Genomic DNA, 22508 nt, shown 5'->3' with positions numbered 1-22508 from the left:
ACACCACCAGACATCAACACGTAATTAATGTGTGATGTTGCTGATACAGGGACAGAACAACAGGCAAATGAGAGACCCCCAGCAAATCCAGAAATGGCCCTCTGCATACCCGGACCCTTGAGTTACCAAAAAGAGGACACTGTGATGTAGTGGAGAGAGGGCGGGACTTCAATGGTGCCATGCTACGTTGGAAATTCACACAGAAAAAAACATGGCTCTTGACTGGCCCCATCTCACCTTGTTCCCAAAATCTACATGTGAATTATGAAAATAAAGCTTTCAGAAAAACACTCAGGATAGTATCTTCATGGCCTTTGGGTAGACAAAGATTTCTTAAACAGCACATAAAAAGCACTAAGTAAAAGGGACATCTTTAAGACAGTGAAAAGTCAAGCCACAGTGCAGGACAACAGACCTGTAATACATATTTCTGACAAAGACCTCATATCTAGAGTATATAAAGAGGTCTTTAAAATCAGTAAGAAAGAGACAGAAAACCCAGTGGAAAAGTGGGGGGAAAAATCTCAGATGTATCACAAGAATGTATATCCCAATGGTCAATAAATAAGTGAACAATGGTTCAACCTCATTAGGTATGTGGAAATTGCAAATCACAACAGAATAGCCCTGCATTTTCAGTGGAATTGATATAATGAGTAAGACTGATACCAAGTACCTGGGACAACCAGAACAATCACACACTGCTGGCAGAGCTGTGAATGATGCAACTACTTTGCAAAACTGTACTAAAGAAAAACATCTTTTCTTTGAAACTTTTCTTTCGTAGTACTAAAGGAAAACATCTGCCTATCCTATGATCCCACAATTCCATTCCTAGATAAGACATCTAACAGAAAGACACATGTATGTATACCAAAAGACACAGACTATTTACTGTGGGGTTATTCCTAATAGCCCCAACTGGAAGCAACCCAACTACACATCAAGAGTAAGCTGGATGGCTAAATTACGTTATAGTCAGTCACGAAATATTAAACAACAACAACAAAAATGAACTGCTATCAGCACCAACAAAGATGCACCTAGGTGTACTGTAAGATTGCATGTGTATGAAGTTCAAAAACAGGCAAAACTGCACTTTGGGAGGCTGAAGTGGGCAGACCATGAGGTCAGGAGATCGAGACCATCCTGGCTAACACGGTGAAACCCCATCTCTACTTAAAAATACAAAAAATTAGCCAGGCGTGGTGGTGGGCGCCTGTAGTCCCAGCTACTCGGGAGGCTGAGGCAGGAGAATGGCGTGAACCCTGGAGGTGGTGTGAACCCGAGAGGCAGAGCTTGCAGTGAGCCGAGATTGCACCACTGCACTCCAGCCTGGGCGACAGAGCGAGACTCTGTCTCAGAAAAAAAAAAAAAAAAGCCCAGAACAGGCAAAACTAATCTCTGGGGATAGAAGTCAGGATGATCATGGAAAAGGGAGACACAGGGGGCTTTTGGGGTACTGAAAATGTTCTTGGTTTGGGTATTGGATACAGGAGTGTATTTATTTTTGCATCAATTTTCACTCACAATTTATGTACTTTTCTGTGTGTAAGTTATACTTCAATTTAAAAAGCTTACTTAAAAGAAGTTGGTGCATCACTTGTCAAATTCTACTACAGTTAGGTGCTTTGTACTAATTTCCCTAAACTTTCAGTATTAAAACGAGATCCCCACCTAACATCTTCCAACTGTGATACTCTTGGTAACAGTGGTGTTTCCTTTCTGGATGGTTGCTACCGTACAGCCGATTCCATTGCAGCTTCAGGCTTTATTATCACACAAAGCCTTGGTGCTGAAGCCAAGAGACTTGGAATTCCACATTCTGAAACAGGGATTTGAGGTGACAGTGCCTACGGGGTGACAGCCATAGTTGGGTGAGCTTTCTCTGAAGAGTTCTGGGAAGCCTGTGGTTGAAGCCAATGCTGGCTTTGTCACTAGCTAACTCTTGACATTCATTTTGGGGTCTTCTAAAACCTGGCTGAATTTTGTTGAAGTTAAATAATTGAAATCTTTGGGATGAAGTTTCTTATCATTGGATGAAGTGGCAAATATTTTATGCATCATTATTATCCTTTATAAAAATTCAACTGTAAAATCTCAGAGTTATGAAAACATTTTCTTTAAATCAGTGTTTCTCCACCTTATTTTCATTCATTATTGTCCCCCGAAAGAGCCTTTTAGACATTTCTCTCCACATCTCTCTCCCCATGAAGTTTCAACACCACAGACATAAAGCATGTGTTTATGGACCGCAGGTAAGTCTGTGCTTTATTATGTAAGAGTAATCTCCCTGCTGAGCCACCTTTTGCTTCCTTGTGAGTGGTATTACCCCCTTGAAAATGAATGTAATTATTCTACTCATGATGTCTTTTTTTTCCTGTTGAGATTCTATAATACTCTACCTATTAAAATGAACAGTTTGGTATTTAACTCAATCTTTAAAATAACAGAAACATATTAATCTATTTTTCTCCCAAATCAATAGAGGGGAGAAAAAAGAGAGAGGTTGCTAAAGAACGTGATCGGCAGATGAGAGACCTGAGTTCAGAGGGATGCAGTGGCCTTCGGGGACCTCCAGTGACCTCCCATTGTGCAGACAAGCTGGGCTGGACTAAAGCCTAGTCCCTTTGGGCGCTTGCTCCTTTGTGGTGGCAAAGGGCTACATGATTCAGGTAAAATCCCACCACTATGGGCACTCTATGACTTCCACATTCAGTTTCTTGTAATGGAATTTTGATAAATATAAACAATGCGTTAGGAAACAAGGCCTCCATTTTTAGGATCTGGAAATTGAACAGGACTTATATTCTTTTTGTGGTTAAATAATACACAAAAATAAGTGTCCTTTCTCCTTCTAATATCCTGGGTCTTTTTGTATGATACTGTTCTTGGGTGAGCTTGGTTATTGTAGAGGTGCTGAATGTCTGAGGAGGAGAGGGGAATTGAAGCCTTAATGGAAAGACAAAGAACTGGTAACAGTTCAGCAAGCCCACACCTCTGATGGATTCTTCCTATCTACAAAGCCAGTCGCACAGCCAAATTCTTTCATTACAGAAAAGACTGTTTCAAAGATATAAAAAAAAAATCCTTTGGGATTTTCACCTTAACAGCGTCCTCATCTGGGAATGGGGTCAATAACAGCAATTCCTCCTAGACTTGAGGCGAGGATGAGGATGATGCACGGTTTTAAGCACAACGCATTGTAAGTAGGAACTGTGAGACATCATTACCATTATTATTATTATTATTATTATTATTATTATTATTATTATTGGTGCCCAATGCCAAAGGAGGATGGCAGTGGAGGAGGCCTCCCTAAGGCCTGGACAAAGCTGCAAAGTAGCAGCAGCTTGTCTGTGATTCTCTTCCAATTCTCTTTGGTATCCCCTGATTCCCTTCCAATGTCAACAGCTCACTCGGGCCTGCCTGCTCTTAAAATAGTAACTGGATACAAAGTTCTTTCTCTCTTCATCTCCATGCCCTGATGTTTTAGATTTAAGTACTTCACAATCAGGTCTGAATTACTAATAGGTTTAATCTTCCTCAAGATATTTGAATCTTAAGAGGGAAAAGAGGGGCTACCTATGAGGGAATGCTTACGCGACATGTAGAAAGCAGAAGTTTCTACAGGTCATATAATCGTAAGTTGAATAACCTGATCATGGCTAATAATTTTTCATTATAATGAGCTTTTGCATCTCTTTCTAGAGTTAAATGCAAATATTTCTTTTTCATGAAAAGTGAGGAAAATGAAGACAAGATCTTTGCATTTTTATCTCTGTTTCCCAGAAAAAGCATATTGGGAATGTATATCCAGAAATTTTCTTTATTATGTAATTAAAATTAGCCATTGATGTCTTGCTGTGAATTCAGTTTCAGAAATTGTCAGAATTCACTCCCTTCCGTCCCCCACAGTTGGGTTCAAACTTTGAAAACACCTTCCTTCTCCGCAGTTGTTCGTCACCAAGGCCTTTAACTGTCTTCTGAAACACTCACTCTGCTGCCAGAGCTCTTCATTGTCTCCAGACGTCCCTTCAACACCAGCATCCAGCTGTTTTTTCTTATATTTTGGCCTCACCGCGTCAGCAGCCTGCTCTGAAGCACTCCGTTGTCTATCTGCTGTGTTGAGTAAGGTCTTCTGCCCAGCTTCAAGTCCCCTTAGACATCGGCTGTACTCGATTTTTGTCTTCCACTTTTTACTTAAAAATTAATCAGATTCTTTGTTTAGGCAATTTGTCTCACCTTCCAATGAAGAGGCACTACTTACTCTATTCCTTCCTCTGTACTAGTGCTCACAGCATTCCCCTGTGCCTGGAAAGGCCCTTCTCGAGCCTTCTATATCCAAAGATCCTGTCTTTTCCACCAGGCTTTCCTTTGACCACTCCAGCTTTCATGCCCATCCTTCTCTTCTTTTAGCTGTTTATGCCAGGTATTATACTACTTACGCTTTTCTCAGAGCATCTAGTACTATTTTGGTGTTCTAATAATAGGCAAATCTGGATGAATAATTGTGAAAAGGCATTTCTAACTTGTAAAAATTCAGAACCTATTTTGGAGGACAGAAACTGGAATGGAATGCAGGCCACTCTCACCATGTGGACTTCAGACACTGTGTGATAAGCTCTGATAACAAAGAAATGAAAATCATTACTGAGCACAAATAAATGACAACATTCAACTTTTGGTAACTTATAGTTCCTCATAAAAAACCACAGAAAACCCCGCGTTGAGGATAGCATGGGCCCCGCCGTACTTGAATGGTGCAGGCAGGATGGTCTGGTAGTTGTAGTGCTGCTTCTGCTGACTCAGGATCTGCAGTTGGAGGAACAGCTGCTGCTGCTGGAGCAGGCGGGCGTAGTTAGAGTCCATCTGTGGCTCGTTCTTCTCACCCTTCTGATCTGGTGGAATGTATTGGTGGTACTTTAACTTCTTTACCCGTGGTTTGGGATCTTTGCACTTTTTGCTACGGTGTTTGTCATTTGGATTCTTGGGATGGCTTTGCTATTTTTGAGAAAAAGAAAATAACATTTAAAGAGATGTCACCACATAAAATCTTTTGTACTGCGTGACTAAATGATTTGAAATTAAAAAGAAATGTACCTTAGATACGGGTACAGCCACTTTGGAAAGCAATATGCTAAATTCGTTTCAAAAGCCATGAAAACGTTTGCATATTAACTTTGACCAATAAATTTTCTCCTGCTGCACTGTTCCCTCAGGGTATGGGCAAGATGCTCAGCATGAGCTATTCAAACTCAATGCACGCTGACCTTGGGTGTCCCGTGTGAACACACTACCAAGTGCTTACACATACAATCTCCTAGTAAAAAACAAGCTGCATGCTAAATATACAATGGGAAAAGGTTAAGTATACTTCACCAAAACCATGTAATACCTAAAAATTCTGTGGAGAATATGTAAAAATGAAAAAATGCTTCCAATGAGAAGAAAACAGAATATAAACTATCTTCAAGCAATATAATACAAAAACAAATACTGAATGATATGAACATGAATTTGAAAATTTTTCAAATACTACATTTTTCCTTTGAAACTGGGATGTGAGACCATGTATCCCTCATCTCAAGATTAGGAATCAGATGATGTTTTCCTGAGGTGTTGTTGTCTTCTCAGTTTTTAAGTTATCAGATCACTTTATACTTTTCAGTATTCAGATTCTAAGATAGCGTCATCTGAAGAAAACCCATCCAAACAAACAAAAAAGAAAATATACGAAAGTATTGCTAAGCTTCTGTAGGGAACATACCCAACTTAATACAAAGACTTTGAGAAGTACTCAATTAAATGTAGCTATTGATATGATCACATTATCTATATTCATATCCAAAGAATTAGGACACTGCAACCAAAGAAGAATAAAACAAAACTCACTGCATTCTGCAGGTTAGGAATAGTCTCATTTCTAATGTTAGGCTATTCTAACATTCATAGAATGTGACTATTAACATTCTTGTTTATATCCTTCCTTTGGATATGTTTTAATATAATTGGGATGATACCATATCTGCTTATTAGAAATGTGCCTTTCTCTCTCTTCATCTGACATGTCATGAATTCTTAAATCCCTGGTATAAAAGAATGATTCTGCAACAAGATTTTTATGGCCATTTTTACATAACAGTTTACGGACATAGCCAGCGGGGTGCTGGAGCCAGCTCTTACTCATGAGAACCAAACGTGTGCTGTTTCTCCCAATTGTGCATTCAGCAATATCACACCGGTAGTAGCCTGAAACTGGCCACTGTGGGAATATTTACACCATGGGAATTGGCAAAGGCTATAATCTGCCCTCTGAGCCCAGCCAGTTATTAAACATTTACCGGCATACTACCGGACATAATATAATCCAATTAACTAGGAGCCTATTTTTAAACACTGGTAAATAAGAATTTATAAAAAGTAATTATGTATTGGAAATGATTGGTTGTTAATCTCATCTCACGCTTTCAGACTTGAGCATCAGGACCTGGCCTCCTAGTTCTTTACTGACTTCTACGACACATCTGACACTCCCAATGCTCTTTACTTTCTTCAACATAACTTTCGTGACTGTTCTTGATGATTTTAATATCCACATGTACAATCCTTCTAACATTCTGGTCTCTTAGCTCCTTGACTTCATTGCTTCCAGATATCTCATCTCCTCTCTCAGCCAGTCACTGTGTGATGATAGCCTAGATCTTGTAATTATTTGAACCTCCCTCGCTTCCCAGCATCCCAATCTCTGATACCCACCACGTATTTTGTCAATTCACTCCATCCAGGATGCCAACTACAACAATTATTTGATGCCACTGAGACCTACAATCCCTTTCTGTTACAACCTTTACATGTTCCTCACTTCCCTCCTTACCAAGCTATATCCCACGGTCCCCTCACTTGCACAGTCCCCCCTTTGTCATACACACCTGGCAAAACCCTTACCTAATGCTGTCTCCTTCTGCCTCTCGACAGTGTCTCTACTGATGTTTTGAGCTAAGTAATTGTGTTGTGGGAGCCCATCCCGTGCACTGTTGGATGTTCAGTGGCATCCTTGGCCACTACGCATTAGATACCCCACCCACCCACCTCGTCCCCCGCATTGTGACAACCAGAAACGTCTCCAGACATTGCCAAATGTCTGTGGTGGGAGGCAAACTTACCCCTGCTGAGAACCAGTGGTCCACTTCATGCCTGTACTCATATAACTGAAAGTGGCTACAGGAAAAACATAAAACCATGCTGACAAGTCTCACTTTAAACTTGTGACCACCAACTTCAAGGGCTCATCAGTGCTACGTGGCCATCCTGTTACATTTTTCTGGTCCTTTAATTTTCCTACTCTTACAGAATACTGTCTATCTTTACTTCTCTCTCCAAACCTATAGTATTTCACCCCCATCCTCACTGTCAACTGATGACCTCACTGCCTAAACATTGAGAACATATAAGTGATCAGCACAGAGCTGAGTGCCTGCCTGCACCGAGACTCTGCGTTTTCCTTCCTGCTGGTGTTGCTGTCTCAGGCTGGCCCTTCCCTCCTCAACTGGTTTCTGTATTCCCTTGCCCACACCTGGCTGTGGTTCCCCACTCTTCTCCTGGATCACTCCCACTGGATCACAAACAGCCTTCCTTGACCCTACAGTCTAATCAAGCTACAGACTCATTTCTGTGGGCTCTCAAGAAAAGCTTTCTATAATACCATCTCCAGCTCTGCCTTTCAGGCTCTCTTGTGCCCACTCCAACTAAGCTTTCAGAAACTGTTCTTGTCAAGGTCGCTGTGCTTCAACGTTAAACCAAGGCCAGTTCCCAGCACTCATCTTAACTGAGGCACAGCAGCCTTTGATACAGTTGCCCTCTCCCTTCTTCTTGAAACATCGTGTCTGGCTTCAGGGCTGCCTTGCCTCACTCTTGCTAGCTGTTTTTGCTGAGTCTCCTTTGCTGGTTCTCCTCTCTAAAATGTTGGAGGTTCCCAAGAACTCACTTCTTGCACAGCTTTTTCACCTGTACTTAGACCCTAGGTAATTTAACCGGGTTTCATGGCTTTAAATGCCATTTATACACTGATGACCCACATTTCTATTCCCAACCTAGACCTCTCTCCTAAGGTCTGCACTCATCTATCCAGCTGCCTCTAGGACATCACGTGGTGCCTGCACAGCACCTCACACTCCAGGTGTACTCCTTTCCATTACAGGACGTGGCAACTGCAAGTTGCTAGTCACTTAGACACACAACAGTAGATGGTTCACAACTCCTCTTCTTCACACCACATATCCAACTTGTCCACAAATCCTGGCAGCTTAGCCTTCAAATGCAGCCAGAATCCAACCACTTCTGTTATCTCCCCAGCTGCCACTGTCTCCTGCTGTGCATTTTACCTGTCTCTGCTTCTACCTTTGCGCCCTACTGTTTCTAACATATCAGCTCAAAAATGTTACAGCAGCTCCTTCCCTTAGCAGTAATACAAAGCCTAACTTCTTACAAGGCTCTACAGACGCTGGTCTCTGGCCACACCCTGTCTGCCTCGGCCATTGCTGTTGGAGTGATACTGGCTGCCTTGGTCAAATTTTCTTCCCATAGATAGATATCTTCATGGCTCACACCCTCAATTCTTTCAGACCTCTGTCCAAATGTCATCTGCGTATCCCCAGACCACCTCATTTAAAAGACACGTCTCTCCTTATCTCCCCAGCACCCCCATCCTCACATTATTCATCACCACCCGGCACACTCTATATTTGGTTGTCTGTTTACCCTAAGGGTGGGGATTTGTGATCTTTTGTTCCTTGCTTTATCTATTCCTAGTACCCAGAACAGTGCCTGGCACATAGAAGGTGCTTGAATAAGTATCCGTTCAACAAATGAATCGTGAATGTGCATGCTAACTGGAAATCACTTTAATTATCAGGCACTTAAGGTATATACCTCGATGTCAGAAAACACTTTCCCCCACTTATTCCTTCAATCCCACAATATTAATCAATTAGCTATTTACCTTATTTCGTTATCAATAATTCATTTTATTTATTTGCTTTTGAGGCAGGGTCTCACTCTGTCACCCAGGCTGGAGTGCAGGCACATGATCTCGGCTCACTGCAGCCTTAACCTCCTGGGCTCAAGTGATCCTCCCACCTCAGCCTCCGAGTAGCTGGGAGCATAGGTGTGTGCCACCATGCCCAACTAATTTTTTTGTACACTTTATAGAGATGGGTTTTTGCCATGTTGCCCAGGCTGGCTCAAACTCCTGAGCTCAAGCAATCTGCCTGCCTTGGCCTCCCAAAGTGCAGGGATTACAGGCGTGAGCCACTGCACCTGGCTATACATTTTATTTTTAGTCTTTTAAAACTGATCATAAGAATGAACGGGGTCTAGGATAATTTACACTCAAAATGCGGTTCGAGTATAATCGTTGTAGAGTGATAAAATAATTGTCCCAGCCACTGTCAGGAAGGCACCTGTAGAGGAGGGGCACAGAAACATAATAACTAGTGTTCCTCAGATGGAATCTGCTACTACCTATCAGCCCCCACAAGTGAAGGATGGGAAACAGCTTTCCTTATAGAAACACTGAAAGAATTCTGGTCTGTTTCCTAATGTGTTCCTGTCCCCTCCTCTCTTGGCATAGTCCTAGAATTATCTAACCAACCCCTGAATTTCACATTCTTAAACAATGCTTCTTCCTCTAGAACCAAAGCCTTCCTTAAAGACATCAGTGAAGAGCAGACATTCAGAGAGAGGGAGAGGCAGAGAACCCGTTTGAGGATCGGCAGGGAAGGAGGCCTGTGCACGCAGACCCTCTGTGCCGTCGGGGTTGCATGCGTGGGGATGTTGGGAGAGGAGGTATAAAACTGATTTCATGGGGAGGGTTGCCACTTGCAACCCTCTGGAATTTCCGACTCCAATGCTAAGCAACAGAAGATGGGGAAACACACTGATGTATGTCCTGAAGCCACCAATACTCGGCCACGCTGACAAGGGCCTTCTCTCCAGAAAGGTCAAGGACAAGGACAGTCCCGGGGACGGAGGGCCGTGAGGAATATGCATTGTGTTCATCTGAAAGATGCTCCCTTGCCTCAGCAGAGTTCTCCAACAGGTGGGGGAGGCAGAAGAGAGCTAGACTTGGATTCGGGAGGTTGGGACCCTTCCTGGCTTTGTCATTTCTTCTTTGGGCCTCAGTCTCCCCATCTGAAGGGTGGTAAGAAGTTAGCTAACTGTAATATCCTTTTTTAGTTTTAAAAGTTTGAGATCTATATTCACCTAAACTATTCCTCACTTTATTCTCCTCACCCACCATATCTAGAAGTTCTAAACACAATTCTAAAAAGTTTAAATCTGTTTTTCTCTTGTTTCATCTTAGTGGCCTGGGTGGCAGAACCAGGGCTTTCTGCATAGCCCCAGTAGTTGGTTTTGTTTTTTTTAAAGAGACAGGGTCTTGCTCTGTCACCCAAGCTAGAGTGCAATGGTGTGATCATAGCTCACTGCAGCCTCAAACTCCAGGGCTCAAGTGATCCTCTTGCCTCAGCCTCCTGAGTAGCTGAGACTATAGGCATGCACCACCACCTCTGGCTAACTTTTTGATTTTTTTGTAGAGACAGTGTCTTGCTATGTTGCCCAGGCTGTTCTTAAACTCCTGGCCTCAAGTCGTCCTCCTGCCTCAGCCTTCCAAAGCACTGGGATTACAGAGGTAAGCCACTGCATCCAGCCCCTAGTGTTTTAAGTAGACCAAAATTTGTGCCATTTTTCTATGACTATAGCACAATTTCAAACATGAAGACCCCAGTCTAGCAAGTCTTTGCATGGCTTAGTTTTTAAGACTTTGGGCTAAAAGGCAGGCTGAGCAAGTTGGATAAATGCCTTTGTCTTCCATTCACAGGATTATAGACAGAGTCACAAATAAAGCCACCAAACCCAGGGTGTATCCGAAGTACCCACCTTCACCAGTGCTGGGCCAGGCTTTGCTGAGGACACAGTGTTTGTGGGGAGGACAGGAGCTGCAGGCCGTGGGGGAGGCTGATCTGCAGTTGGAGGAGTTTTCAAGAATTCAGGAACTGTTGGGGACACTGAAGCAAACTGGTGGAAAAGGCAAAAAGGAACAAGTCTGTGAAATTAATGATCATAAAAACAGAAAAATTAGAATTACAAGGGAATGACCTGGTTTTTAAGCCCACTAGAAAAGAAGCAAAGGAAAAATATATGATTATGTCTGAGGCCAGATGGTGGAATAACACGCTTTACGCCTCAGTGGAGCCAATCATTTAGTCTTTAAGAGCAGTGAATAACTAAAGCCAAGTAAGGTTAGACTGACGATACTGGAGTATTTTCTCAAAAAGACAGTCAGAACCCACTCTTTATTGGCAGGGAAAGAAAAGTCCAAGACACTTGTATATATGATCAAAACAATACATGGTATTCTTTTTTTCTTTTTTTTGAGAGGGAGTCTCACTCAGGCTGGAATGCAGTGGGGTGATCTTGGCTCACTGCAACCCCTGCCTCCTGGGTTCAAGCAATTCTCCGGCTTTGGCCTCCCAAGTATCTAGAACTACAGGCATGTACCACCACACTCAGCTAGTTTTTGTATTTTTAGTAGAGATGCGGGTTTCACCACGTTGGCCAGGCTGGGTCTTGAACACCTGACCTCAAGTGATCCCCCTGCCCCGGCCTCCCAAAGTGCTGAGATTACACCCATGAGCCACTGTGCCTGGTCAATACATGGTATTCATAAAGTCCCTTTGCTATACAGGTCATGCTGACCCTGGCTGATCCAAACACGACCTTCAGGCTTCTCTGCATCACACTCGACCTACCCTCCGGCAGCATCCTTCCTGAATGCCCATGCCACCCATGTGTCCATAAATGTGCTTTACACCCTCTGTTCCTCTCTCCAAATCTGACTAGAACTCTCATTAACCATATTCCCCCATTTCTTGCAACAGAAGATTTGAAGAATATATTTTGGTAAGACTGATCTGTTTTACCGACAACATTATCTCTCCAGAGTTAAAACAAGAAGCTACTTTGTTACCCAGGCCAAAATTAACAATTGCTGAATCTCAGTTTGGAGTCACATATTATTAACAAAGGAAGCTACAGAAGGCGTTACTAGGTTTTATCAATTCTCACTAGCAATCTACTTTACATAGATTTTAAGTATTTTATTGTAAAGAACAATTACTATTGTAATAAACTAGTCAAAATTTGCATATTGATTACTACTTGGACTTACTTATACCACCCTTATCTTAAGGAAAAATGTCCTCCTTTATCACTTCCACTTCCCTGAACAACTCTTAAATTCACTACACCACCAATCAAAATCTTGTTAAAGTATTTGCATTTTAAAATAGCAAACTGTATTTTTCCTCCTCAAAATAAATGACCTGAAAACTTGGAGGGCTATTAGCAGCATGAAATATGAAGCTTGGCACATACTAGTTAACTCAAACAAATATTTGTTTAATTGATGAATGGGCATTCCTTCTGGCTTTACTCACACTGGGTCACGTTCTCAAGCCCAGCTGAGACCGTGGGTGTGCGAGTGTGCAATTAATCGTGCATGCCCTTGTCAGCTCTCTCGCTCCCTGAGGTTTCAGCTGCTGATTTTCAGCTTTTCAGTTATTAGTAACTGTGAGTGTTGACAATATGAAGGACCTTACTTTGAAAGATGGCTGCATTCAATTTCATTTTTAAACAGACATGAAGGGAAAGGGCTCATCTAAGAGAATGGACACCTGTGTTCCAGCAGACTTCTGCCCGCAAAGAGCCCTGAGACATCTGGCTCCTCAGTGAATCTCCGACCAACCAAGCCTCATACATAACATACATAAAGTGGAAGATGTTAGCTGATCACTTCTTTACTGAATATGACTTTACGTGGTTGGTTTTCCTTTCATCTTGCATATTTTTTTGAAATGGGGATACTTATCTCTGGGTCAATGTTCACAGAGGGGAAAACATTCCTTGGCTATTACGTAACTGGTATGTGAAAGAGACTAAAATGTTTGAATTCTGATCTCTATATAGATTTCTTTGCATATAAATCCTTACCTGGCAAGCTATTTTACCAGTCCAGCCCCCAGTGACTGAAGATAGCGTGATGAATCTGAGAGCAGTAAGTGTTAATCACATGAAAAATAACCCAGGAGCATGGATGTAGTATCAAATGTAATATTTATGATGTCTTGCCTAAATTTCTAGACTGTGCCTATCTTACTAGCTCTTTTGGTATTTCAGTGTGACTTTGCTACTCAGAAAACCAGACTCCAGCATAACACAAGAATAACCCAACTGAAATACAATGATTGTTGACTCTACCTAATCTGAAGATAAATATATCAAAACTTCTAATTTTGCCAGCCATTTTAATGTGCTTTAGAAAGGAGCAAAACACAACAAAAGCCCCTCCGTTCCCGTACCAAACCCCACTTAGACCATATCAAGGGGTCAGGCTCCTAGTGGCTAAAGTTAGCAGAAGAATCTGTTAGCAGAAGAATCTAAGTGTGAGTAATTTTGAAGTGATGTATTCCAAGAAGGATTAAAAGAGTATCCAGGCCTGGAGCTGGGGGCCATTACAGTAGTGAACGAATGCAGGAACAGAAAACCAAATACTGCATGTTCTCACAAGCGGGAGCTAAATGATGAGAACACATGGACACATAGAGGGGAACAACACACACTGGGGCCTACTTGAGGGTAGAGGATGGAAAGAGGGAGAGGAGCAGAAAAATTAACTATTGAGTATTAGGCTTAGTACCTGGGTGACAAAAGAATCTACATCAAATCCCTGTGACACACAATTTACGAATATAACACACCTGCACAAGTACCTGTGAACCTAAAATAAAAGTTAAAGTATTCAGGCCATAAGAGATACTTAAACTTATTTTGTTCCACAGTAAATTCAGCAATATGTCAGAATCTTTTTTAAATTTATTTTTATTTTTTTATTTTTTATTTTATTATTATACTTTAAGTTTTAGGGTACATGTGCACAATGTGCAGGTTAGTTACATATGTATACATGTGCCATGTTGGTGTGCTGCACCCATTAACTCGTCATTTAGCATTAGGTGTATCTCCTAATGCTATCCCTCCCCCCTCCCCTTACCCCACAACAGTCCCCAGAGTGTGATGTTCCCCTTCCTGTGTCCATGTGTTCTCATTGTTCAATTCCCACCTATGAGTGAGAATACGTGGTGTTTGGTTTTTTGTTCTTGTGATAGTTTACTGAGAATGATGATTTCCAATTTCATCCATGTCTCTACAAAGGACATGAACTCATCATTTTTTATGGATGCATAGTATTCCATGGTGTATATGTGCCACATTTTCTTAATCCAGTCTATGATTGTTGGATATTTGGGTTGGTTCCAAGTCTTTGCTATTGTGAATAGTGCCGCAATAAACATACGTGTGCATGTGTCTTTATAGCAGCATGATTTATAGTCCTTTGGGTATATACCCGGTAATGGGATGGCCAGGTCAAATGGTATTTCTAGTTCTAGATCCCTGAGGAATCACCACACTGACTTCCACAAGGGTTGAACTAGTTTACAGTCCCACCAACAGTGTAAAAGTGTTCCTATTTCTCCACATCCTCTCCAGTACCTGTTGTTTCCTGACTTTTTAATGATTGCCATTCTAACTGGTGTGAGATGGTATCTCATTGTGGTTTTGATTTGCATTTCTCTGATGGCCAGTGATGGTGAGTATTTTTTCATGTGTTTTTTGGCTGCATAAATGTCTTCTTTTGATAAGTGTCTGTTCATGTCCTTCACCCACTTTTTGATGGGGTTGTTTGTTTTTTTCTTGTAAATCTGTTTGAGTTCATTGCAGATTCTGGGTATTAGCCCTTTGTCAGATGAGTAGGTTGCGAAAATTTTCTCCCATTTTGTAGGTTGCCTGTTCACTCTGATGGTAGTTTCTTTTGCTGTGCAGAAGCTCTTTAGTTTAATTAGATCCCATTTGTCGATTTTGGCTTTTGTTGCCATTGCTTTTGGTGTTTTAGACATGAAGTCCTCGCCCATGCCTATGTCCTGAATGGTAATGCCTAGGTTTTCTTCTAGGGTTTTTATGGTTTTAGGTCTAACGTGTAAGTCTTTAATCCATCTTGAATTAATTTTTGTATAAGGTGTAAGGAAGGGATCCAGTTTCAGCTTTCTACATATGGCTAGCCAGTTTTCCCAGCACCATTTATTAAATAGGGAATCCAAAAGAATACTTTTAATATTTAAAATATAAATAGGTTTAAATTGCTGCCGAGACCTAAGTTCAACCTATGTTCTACAAAAATTTAATTTCAAAATGATTGAATTGTTTCCCCAAAGAAACAAAAAAAGCTGCAAACTTTGCTTTGTCTTATTGGATCTGACCACTGTTTCCATTACAGGTTACAGGTCTCACAAGGGCCAGATCTTTAATTTTCATCAGAAACCCATACAAGAAAATGCCAGAAAGATGGTTTTTAATGGATATTTATGCATTCAAAAAAAAACTAAAAAGACACTGTTGATCATAAAGACTGACTTTTCTCCTACTAGAAATGGCTACAGGAAAGCTTTGCTACAATATAAAAAAACAGACGTCAGAGCAAACCTCTCAGCTGATTAAAGCTCTATCCTGTTTCAGATGTCTGCAGTGTTCCTGCTGCAGAATATGGTACACAGGACAAGGGCCAGTCATTGCTTCCGGACTGTTCCTCTTTATTAGAATTTCTTTATGTGGTCTTGAGGGACAGAAACTAGGTATTTAAAAACAAAGCTTTTTTGTATTATAGATTTTAAGTCAATAATGTTTTTAATTTAGGATGCAGCAGAGTTCTTAAGATGGCAAAATGCAATTACTCTTTAAATATTGTTTTCATATTCTAATCCCCAAATAAAATGAAAAATGAATGAGTTGAATAAAACAAAAATCACGCATTGCATATTTAATAGATGAATATTTTACGTAAAACTCTAGCTTTGTTAAAATGTATCACCTAGCACTATTTGTTCCTATAATATATAAGTTTGAGCATTTCACTTTTAGAATAAGTAAGTGAATATTAAAAGTGAATTTCCTTGCACAGAATCTAGTGGACGTTCAGTGGGTACTTGATGACCTGATTGGTAGTGAGGATCTGCACGTATCCCTGCTTTAAAAGTGCATTTAAAAAATTATACTAAAATGTATATAACACAAAATTTACTATTTAACCATTTTTAAGTATATGGCGTTAATTACATTTATATTGTTCTGCAACCATCACTACCGGAACCTCCAGACTTGTTCATGTTCCCAAGCAATACACTATACCCATTAAACAATGTCCCCCTGGTTCCACATTCCCCTCACCCCCAGGCAATCATCATTTTCTTTTCTGCCTCTATGATTTTTACTACTCTAAGAATCTTATATAAGTGGAATCACACAGTATTTGTCTTTTTGTGACTGGCTGATTTCATTGAACATGAGCTAGAGTTTCATCAATGACAGAATGCAGAATTTGCTTCCTTTTTAAAGGCTGAATACTATTCCAATGTACAAATATAGCACATTTTGTTTATCCATTCATCTGGCAGTGGACGTTTGGGTTGCTTTCACATTTTGGCTATTGTGAATAATGCTGCTATGAACAGGGATATACAAATATCTGATCTAACTTCTGTTTTCTATTTTTTTTTTTTTTTTTTGAGACAGAGTCTAGCTCTGTTGCCCAGGCTGGAGTGCAGTGGCCCAATCTTGGCTCACTGCAACCTCCACCTCCTGGGTTCTAAGCGATTCTCCTGCCTCAGCCTCCTGAGTAGCTGGGATTACAGGCATGCGCAACCACGCCCAGCTAATTTTTCTATTTTTAGTAGAGACAGGGTTTCACCATGTTGGCCAGGATGGTCTTGATCTCCTAACCTTGTGATCTGCCGAACTTGGCCTCCCAAAGTGCTGGGATCACAAGTGTAAGCCACTGCGCCCAGCCCTGTTTTCTTTTGGGCATATACCCAGAAGTGGAATTGCTGGTTCATTTGGCAATTCTAGTTTAATTTTTTGAGGACTGAACATTGTCCACAGTGGCTATACCATTTCACTTTCCCACCAACAGTATACAAGAGTTCCAATTTATCCACATCCTTCCCAACTTATTTTTTGTTCTTTTGATAGTAGCCATTGTAATGGGCATGAGGTGGTATCTTGTGGTTTTGATTAGCATTTCCTTAATGATTAGTGATATCCAGTATCTTGTTAGATGCTTATTGGCCAATTGCATATCCTCTTAAGAAGGATGTCTATTCAAGTCCTTTGCCTGTTTTTTTTTGTTTGTTTTTTTTTTTTTTAAGATAGACTGCAACAAAAACCACATTCAAACCTTTGCCCATTTTTGAACAGTTTTTTTGTTGTTGAGTTGTGGGAGTTCTTTTTGTACATTAGATATTAGTCCTGTCTTAGTCTGTTTTGGACTGCTTTTAAAAAATATTTGGCAGGGTGTGGTGGCTCCCTCCTGTAATCCCAGCACTTTGGGAGGCCAAGGCAGTTGGATCATGAGGTCAGGAGTTGGAGACCAACCTGACCAACATGGTGAAACCCTGTCTCTACTAAAAATACAAAAATTAGCTGGGCGTGGTGTTGCATGCCTGTAATCCCAGCTACTCAGTAAGCTGAGGCAGGAGAATCCCTTGAACCTGGGAGGTGGAGGTTGTAGTGAGCCGTGATTGCGCCACTGCACTCCAGCCTGGGCAACAGAGCAAGACTCCATCTCAAAAAAACAAAAAAACAAAATTGAGGCTGGATAATTTATAAAAGAGGTTTATTTGGCTCACGATTCTGCAGATTGTACAGGATGCGTGGCACCAGCATGTGCATCTGGCAAGGCCTCAGGCTGCTTCCACTCATGGTGGGAGGGGAAATGGAGCCAGTGTACAGACATTACAGGGGAAAAGAGGAAGCAAGAGAGAGTGGGGAGGGGGCTGGGCTTTTCTTTCTTTCTTTCTTTCTTTTTTTAACAACAAGCTCTCACGGGAACTAATGCAGTGAGAATTCACTTATCTCTAAGGGATGCTGTTAATCTATTCATGAGGGATCTGCCCCCATGACCCGAATGCATCCCATTAGGCCCTACCTCTAACAATGGGGATCAAATTTTGACATGAGGTTTGAAGGAGACAAACAACCAAACCATAGCAAATCCTTATAAGATATATGATTTGCAAATATTTTCTTCCATTTTTTGGATTGCTTTTTTACTCTGTTGATGTCCTTTGATGCACTGAAGTTTTTTTCTTGTTTCTTTTTTTTTAAGAGACAGGTTCTCGCTCTGTCACCCAGGCTGGAGTGCAGTGGTGCTTTCATAGCTCAATGTAACCTCAAACCTGGGCTACAGTCATCCTCTCATCTCAGCTTCTGGAGTAGCTAGGACTATAGGTGCACGCCACCATGCCCAGCTAATTTTTTTAATTTTTATTTTTTGTAGAGATGAGGTCTCACTATGTTGTCCAGGTTGGTCTTCAACTCCTGGCCTCAAGGGATCCTCCTGCTGTGACCTTCCAAACAGCTGGGATTACAGGCGTGAGTCACTAGGTCTGGCCAAAACGTTTTGAGGAAAGATTTCTTTCCTCAAATTATTTTTTCTTTTGCTGCCTTGGTGTCATATCCAAGAAACCAATCCAGTGTAATGAAGCTTTCCCCTACATTTTCTTCTAAGAGTTTTATAGTTTTAGTTATTATATTTAGATCTTTGTCTATGGAGTCAATTTTTGCCTACGATGTTAGGTAAAGGTCCAACTTCATTCTTTTTTGCACGTGGATATCCAGTTTTCCCAGTACCATTTGTTGACGAGACTATCCTTTCCCCACTGGATGGTCTTGGCACCTTTGTTGAAGATCATTTGATCCCATATCTAAGGACTTATTTCTGGGCTCACTGTTCTATTTATCTTATGCCAATACCACTGTTTTAATTACTGTGTCTTTGTAGTAAGTTTCGAAATTAGGAAGCATGAGACCTCTAACTTTTTTAAAATTCAAGACTGTTTTGGTTTTTCAGGATTCCATAAGATTTTTCTATTTCTGCAAAAATCAACATTAGGATTTTGATATGAACTGTACTGAATCTGTAGATTGTTTGGGGTAGCACTGACATATTAACAATATTAAGTCTTCCATGAACACAGGATGTCTGTGTTTGATGCTTTGTAGTGCCTTGTTTTGATTCCATTCTCCTCTCCTTTTGCATTGTTGAAAAATAGCCTGTCGCATGGCCAAGACTGTCTGATGCCATCTTGAAACAAAACTACCATGATGACTGGTGGTTGGCCCCTCCACAGCAAGGTGTTCTGCAGTAAGGTCTTTACACAATGCTTATGGCATAGATAACCCCTCATAAAGATGCTATCAAACTTCCCCAGTGGTCACGTCCTGACAAGAAAGTCTGAAGATGTGACCAGCTGCACATGTTTTATCCTAAAAGCTTGCTATATAAAGAATATCTCTGGGAGGCTGAGGTGGGCAGACTCTCTAAGCTCAGGAGTTCGAGACCAGCTTGGTCAATATGGCGAAACCCTGTCTCTACAAAATTAGCCGGGCATGAATGAATGAATGAATGAATGAATGAATGCTTTCTGGATGGCAGGTGTGGACAGCCACCCAAGACATTGCTTCTGTTTTTAAGTTCCTATAAAATATTTCTCTCTGAGAAACTGGGTTTGTCAGCCTCTTTCTTTGGCCTCTGAGCTTCCTCAGCTTTTGGGGGTAGGTTTGCATATGCCTGTTCACAGATTCTACGGATTGTTTGTTTGTTTCCATAGGAATTACAAATAACATCTTAGAATTACGACATTCTATCTTACATTGATAACAACTTCAGTCACATAAAAAAATGCTGCTTCTTTACAGCTTCACCCCCTCTATGTTACTGACGTCATTCACAAACTACGTTGTTATATACTGTGTGGCCATTAACATAGATTTGTAATTGTTAATGAATGTGTATTTTAAATCCTGTAGGAAAAAAAGTAGAGTTACAGACCAAAATTATAATACTGTTTTAATATTTGTCCATGTATTATCTTTTTCTTTTTTCTTTTTAGATGAGAATTGTGCTCTTGTTGCCCAGGCTGGAGTGCAATGGCGCGATCATGGCTCACCACAACCTCCACCTCCTGGATTCAAGCGATGCTCCTACCTCAGCCTCCCGAGTAGCTGGGATTACAGGCACGTGCCACCACGTCTGGCTAATTTTGTATTTTTAGTAGAGACAGGGTTTCTCCATGTTGGTCAGGCTGGTCTTGAACTCCCAACCTCAGGTGATCCGCTCGCTTTGGCCTCCCAAAGTGTGCTGGGATTACAGGTGTAAGCCACCGTGCCCGGCCAATTTTATATTTTCATATGGCTTTGAGTTACTATCTGGCATCCTTTCACTTCAGATTGAAAGATTCTTTTTAGCATTTCTTGTAGAGCAATTCTAGTGGTAATAAACTCCATCTGCTTTTGTTTGTCTGGGAATGTTTTAATTTCTCCTTTATTTTTGAAAACAATTTTGCTGGATATACAATTTTCAGGTGACTGTTTTCTTCTTTCATCATTTTAAATATATCATCCCACTGCCTTCTGGTCTTCAAGGTTTCTACTGAGAAATCCACTGATAGTCTTATTGAGGATTCCTTGTAGGTGACCAGTCACTTTTCTCTTGCTGCTTTTAAGATTCTGTCTTATTTGACTCTAGACAGTTGATTATAATGTGCGTTCCTGCAGGTGTCTTTGGAGTTTATTGAATTTCTTGTACAGGCATTGTGGTCAACAATGGGCTGCACATAAGAAGATTATAATGGAGCTGCTCTATACAGGTGTAGTATTTTAAAAAACCATTTACACTGTAAATGTAGTAAAAAAACCATTTACACTGTAAAGGTACACTGTAGTAGGTGTAGTAGGCCATACCATCTAGGTTTGTGTAAGTATACTCTATGATGTTTCACAACAACAAAACTGTCAAACAATGCTGATATAATTTGAATCATGACCAAATCTCATGTCAAATTGTAATCCCCAAGTGTTGGAAGAGGGGCCTGGTGGGAATCATGGGGGCAGACTTCCCCCTTTCTGTTCTCATGATAGTGAATGAGTTCTCATGGGATCTGGTTGTTTGAAAGTGTGTAGCATTTCCCCCTGTGCTCGCTCGCTCTCTCCTGCTGTCATGTGAAGACATGCTTGCTTCCCCTTCACGCTTCCACTGTGACTGTAAGTTTCCTGAGGCCTCCCCAGCCATGCCTCCTGTACAGCCCGTGGAACTGTTAGTCAATTAAACCTCTTTTCATAAATTGCCTAGTCTCAGGTAGTTCTTTATAGTGGTGTGAGAACTGACTACTACAAATGCTTTGCTCAGAATGTATCCTTGTTGTTAAGCAAAGCATGACTGTATTTGTATATCCATGTCTTTCCTCCTATTTGTGAAGTTTTGGGCCATTATTTCTTTAATTAATGTATTTGCCCCTTTCTCTCTTTCCTTTTGGAACTCTCATAGTGAATACATTGATCGCTTGATGGTGTCCTATAAGTCTCTTAGTCTCTGTTCACTTTTCTTCATTCTTTTTTCCTTTTGTCTTCAGACTCAATTTCAAATCATCTGTCTTCCCATTTGCAGATTCTTTCTTCTGCTTGTTTGAGTCTGCTGTTCAAGCCTCTAGTGAATTTTTCAATTCCATTATATCTTCAATTACATAATTTGTTTGGGTTTAAAAAATAATTTCTACCACATGCTCAGTTTGTTCATATATAGTTTTCCTAATTTCCTTTAGTTTGTTGTCCATGTTTTCTTTTAGTTTTTGAGTATATTTAAGATAATTACTTTAAAGTCTTTGTCCAGTAGGGCAGATATGTGTGTTTCTTCTAAGATAGTTTCTGGAGATTTATTTTGTTCCCTGAATGGTCATATTTTTCTTTTTCTTTTTTGTGGGGGTGTGTGTAGGGTCTCGCTCTGTTATCCAGGCTAGAGTATAGTGGTATGATCTTGGGTCACTGCAACCTCTGCTCCCTTGTCTCAGGTGATCCTCCCACCTCAGCCTCCTGAGCAGCTGGGACCACAGGTATGCACTACCATGCCCAGCTATTTTTTTTTTGTATTTTTAGTAGAGATGGGGTCTCACTATGATGCCCAGGCTGGTCTTGAACTTCTGAGCTCAAGCAATCCACCTGCCTTGGCCTCCCAAACTGCTGGGATTACAGGTCTGAGACACTGCACCCTGCCTTGTTTTTTTTAAATGGGATTTTGCTATGTTGCCCAGACTGGACTTGAACTGTTGGATTTAAGTAATCCTCCTGCCTCAGCTTCCCAAGTAAGCTGGGATTATAGGTGTGTGCTATCATGCCCGCCTTCTTTGTTGAAAATTTGGCATGTGAAAAAACAGCCACCTCTCCCTATTTCTAGTGTTCTTATTTCTCCGCAGCCTCACCAGCATCTGTTGTTTCTTGACTTTTAATAATTATTCTGACTGGCATGAGATGGTATCTCATTGTGGTTTTGATTTGCATTTCTTTAA

The 22508-nt window shown here is 40.9% G+C and overlaps 1 protein-coding gene and 1 long non-coding RNA gene across 24 annotated transcripts in view; one reads left to right on the top strand and one right to left on the bottom strand.

The window, feature by feature from the left end:
* MRTFB (myocardin related transcription factor B) overlaps positions 1–22508 on the bottom strand; it is a 272986-nt gene that overhangs the window by 21625 nt on the left and 228853 nt on the right. For all 21 annotated transcript variants that reach the window (XM_063796696.1, XM_001146929.8, XM_054668218.2 and 18 more), the window contains 2 exons: positions 10939–11076; positions 4757–5004 (listed from right to left, as the gene is read on the bottom strand). In XM_063796696.1, coding sequence (XP_063652766.1) covers positions 4757–5004; positions 10939–11076 — 386 coding nt within the window. The remainder of the gene's footprint in view (positions 1–4756; positions 5005–10938; positions 11077–22508) is intronic.
* LOC107968795 (uncharacterized) lies at positions 1828–20148 on the top strand. Of its 3 annotated transcripts, XR_010152282.1 has the most exons (5): positions 1828–1877; positions 2175–2258; positions 2489–2675; positions 9693–10099; positions 10596–10690. It is a non-coding gene; the product is annotated as an uncharacterized LOC107968795 (long non-coding RNA). The 3 variants fall into 3 exon arrangements; XR_008539745.2 differs by lacking the exons at positions 9693–10099; positions 10596–10690 and adding an exon at positions 20061–20148; XR_001710234.3 differs by lacking the exons at positions 9693–10099; positions 10596–10690 and having other exon boundaries at positions 1835–1877; positions 2489–4681.

The sequence above is a fragment of the Pan troglodytes genome, chromosome 18 (assembly GCF_028858775.2).
Source record: "Pan troglodytes isolate AG18354 chromosome 18, NHGRI_mPanTro3-v2.0_pri, whole genome shotgun sequence".
In the NCBI taxonomy this organism is placed as follows: Eukaryota; Metazoa; Chordata; class Mammalia; order Primates; family Hominidae; genus Pan; species Pan troglodytes.
The sequence above is the reverse complement of the archived record's forward strand: the minus strand, read 5'-3'. Positions and strand labels throughout refer to the sequence as shown.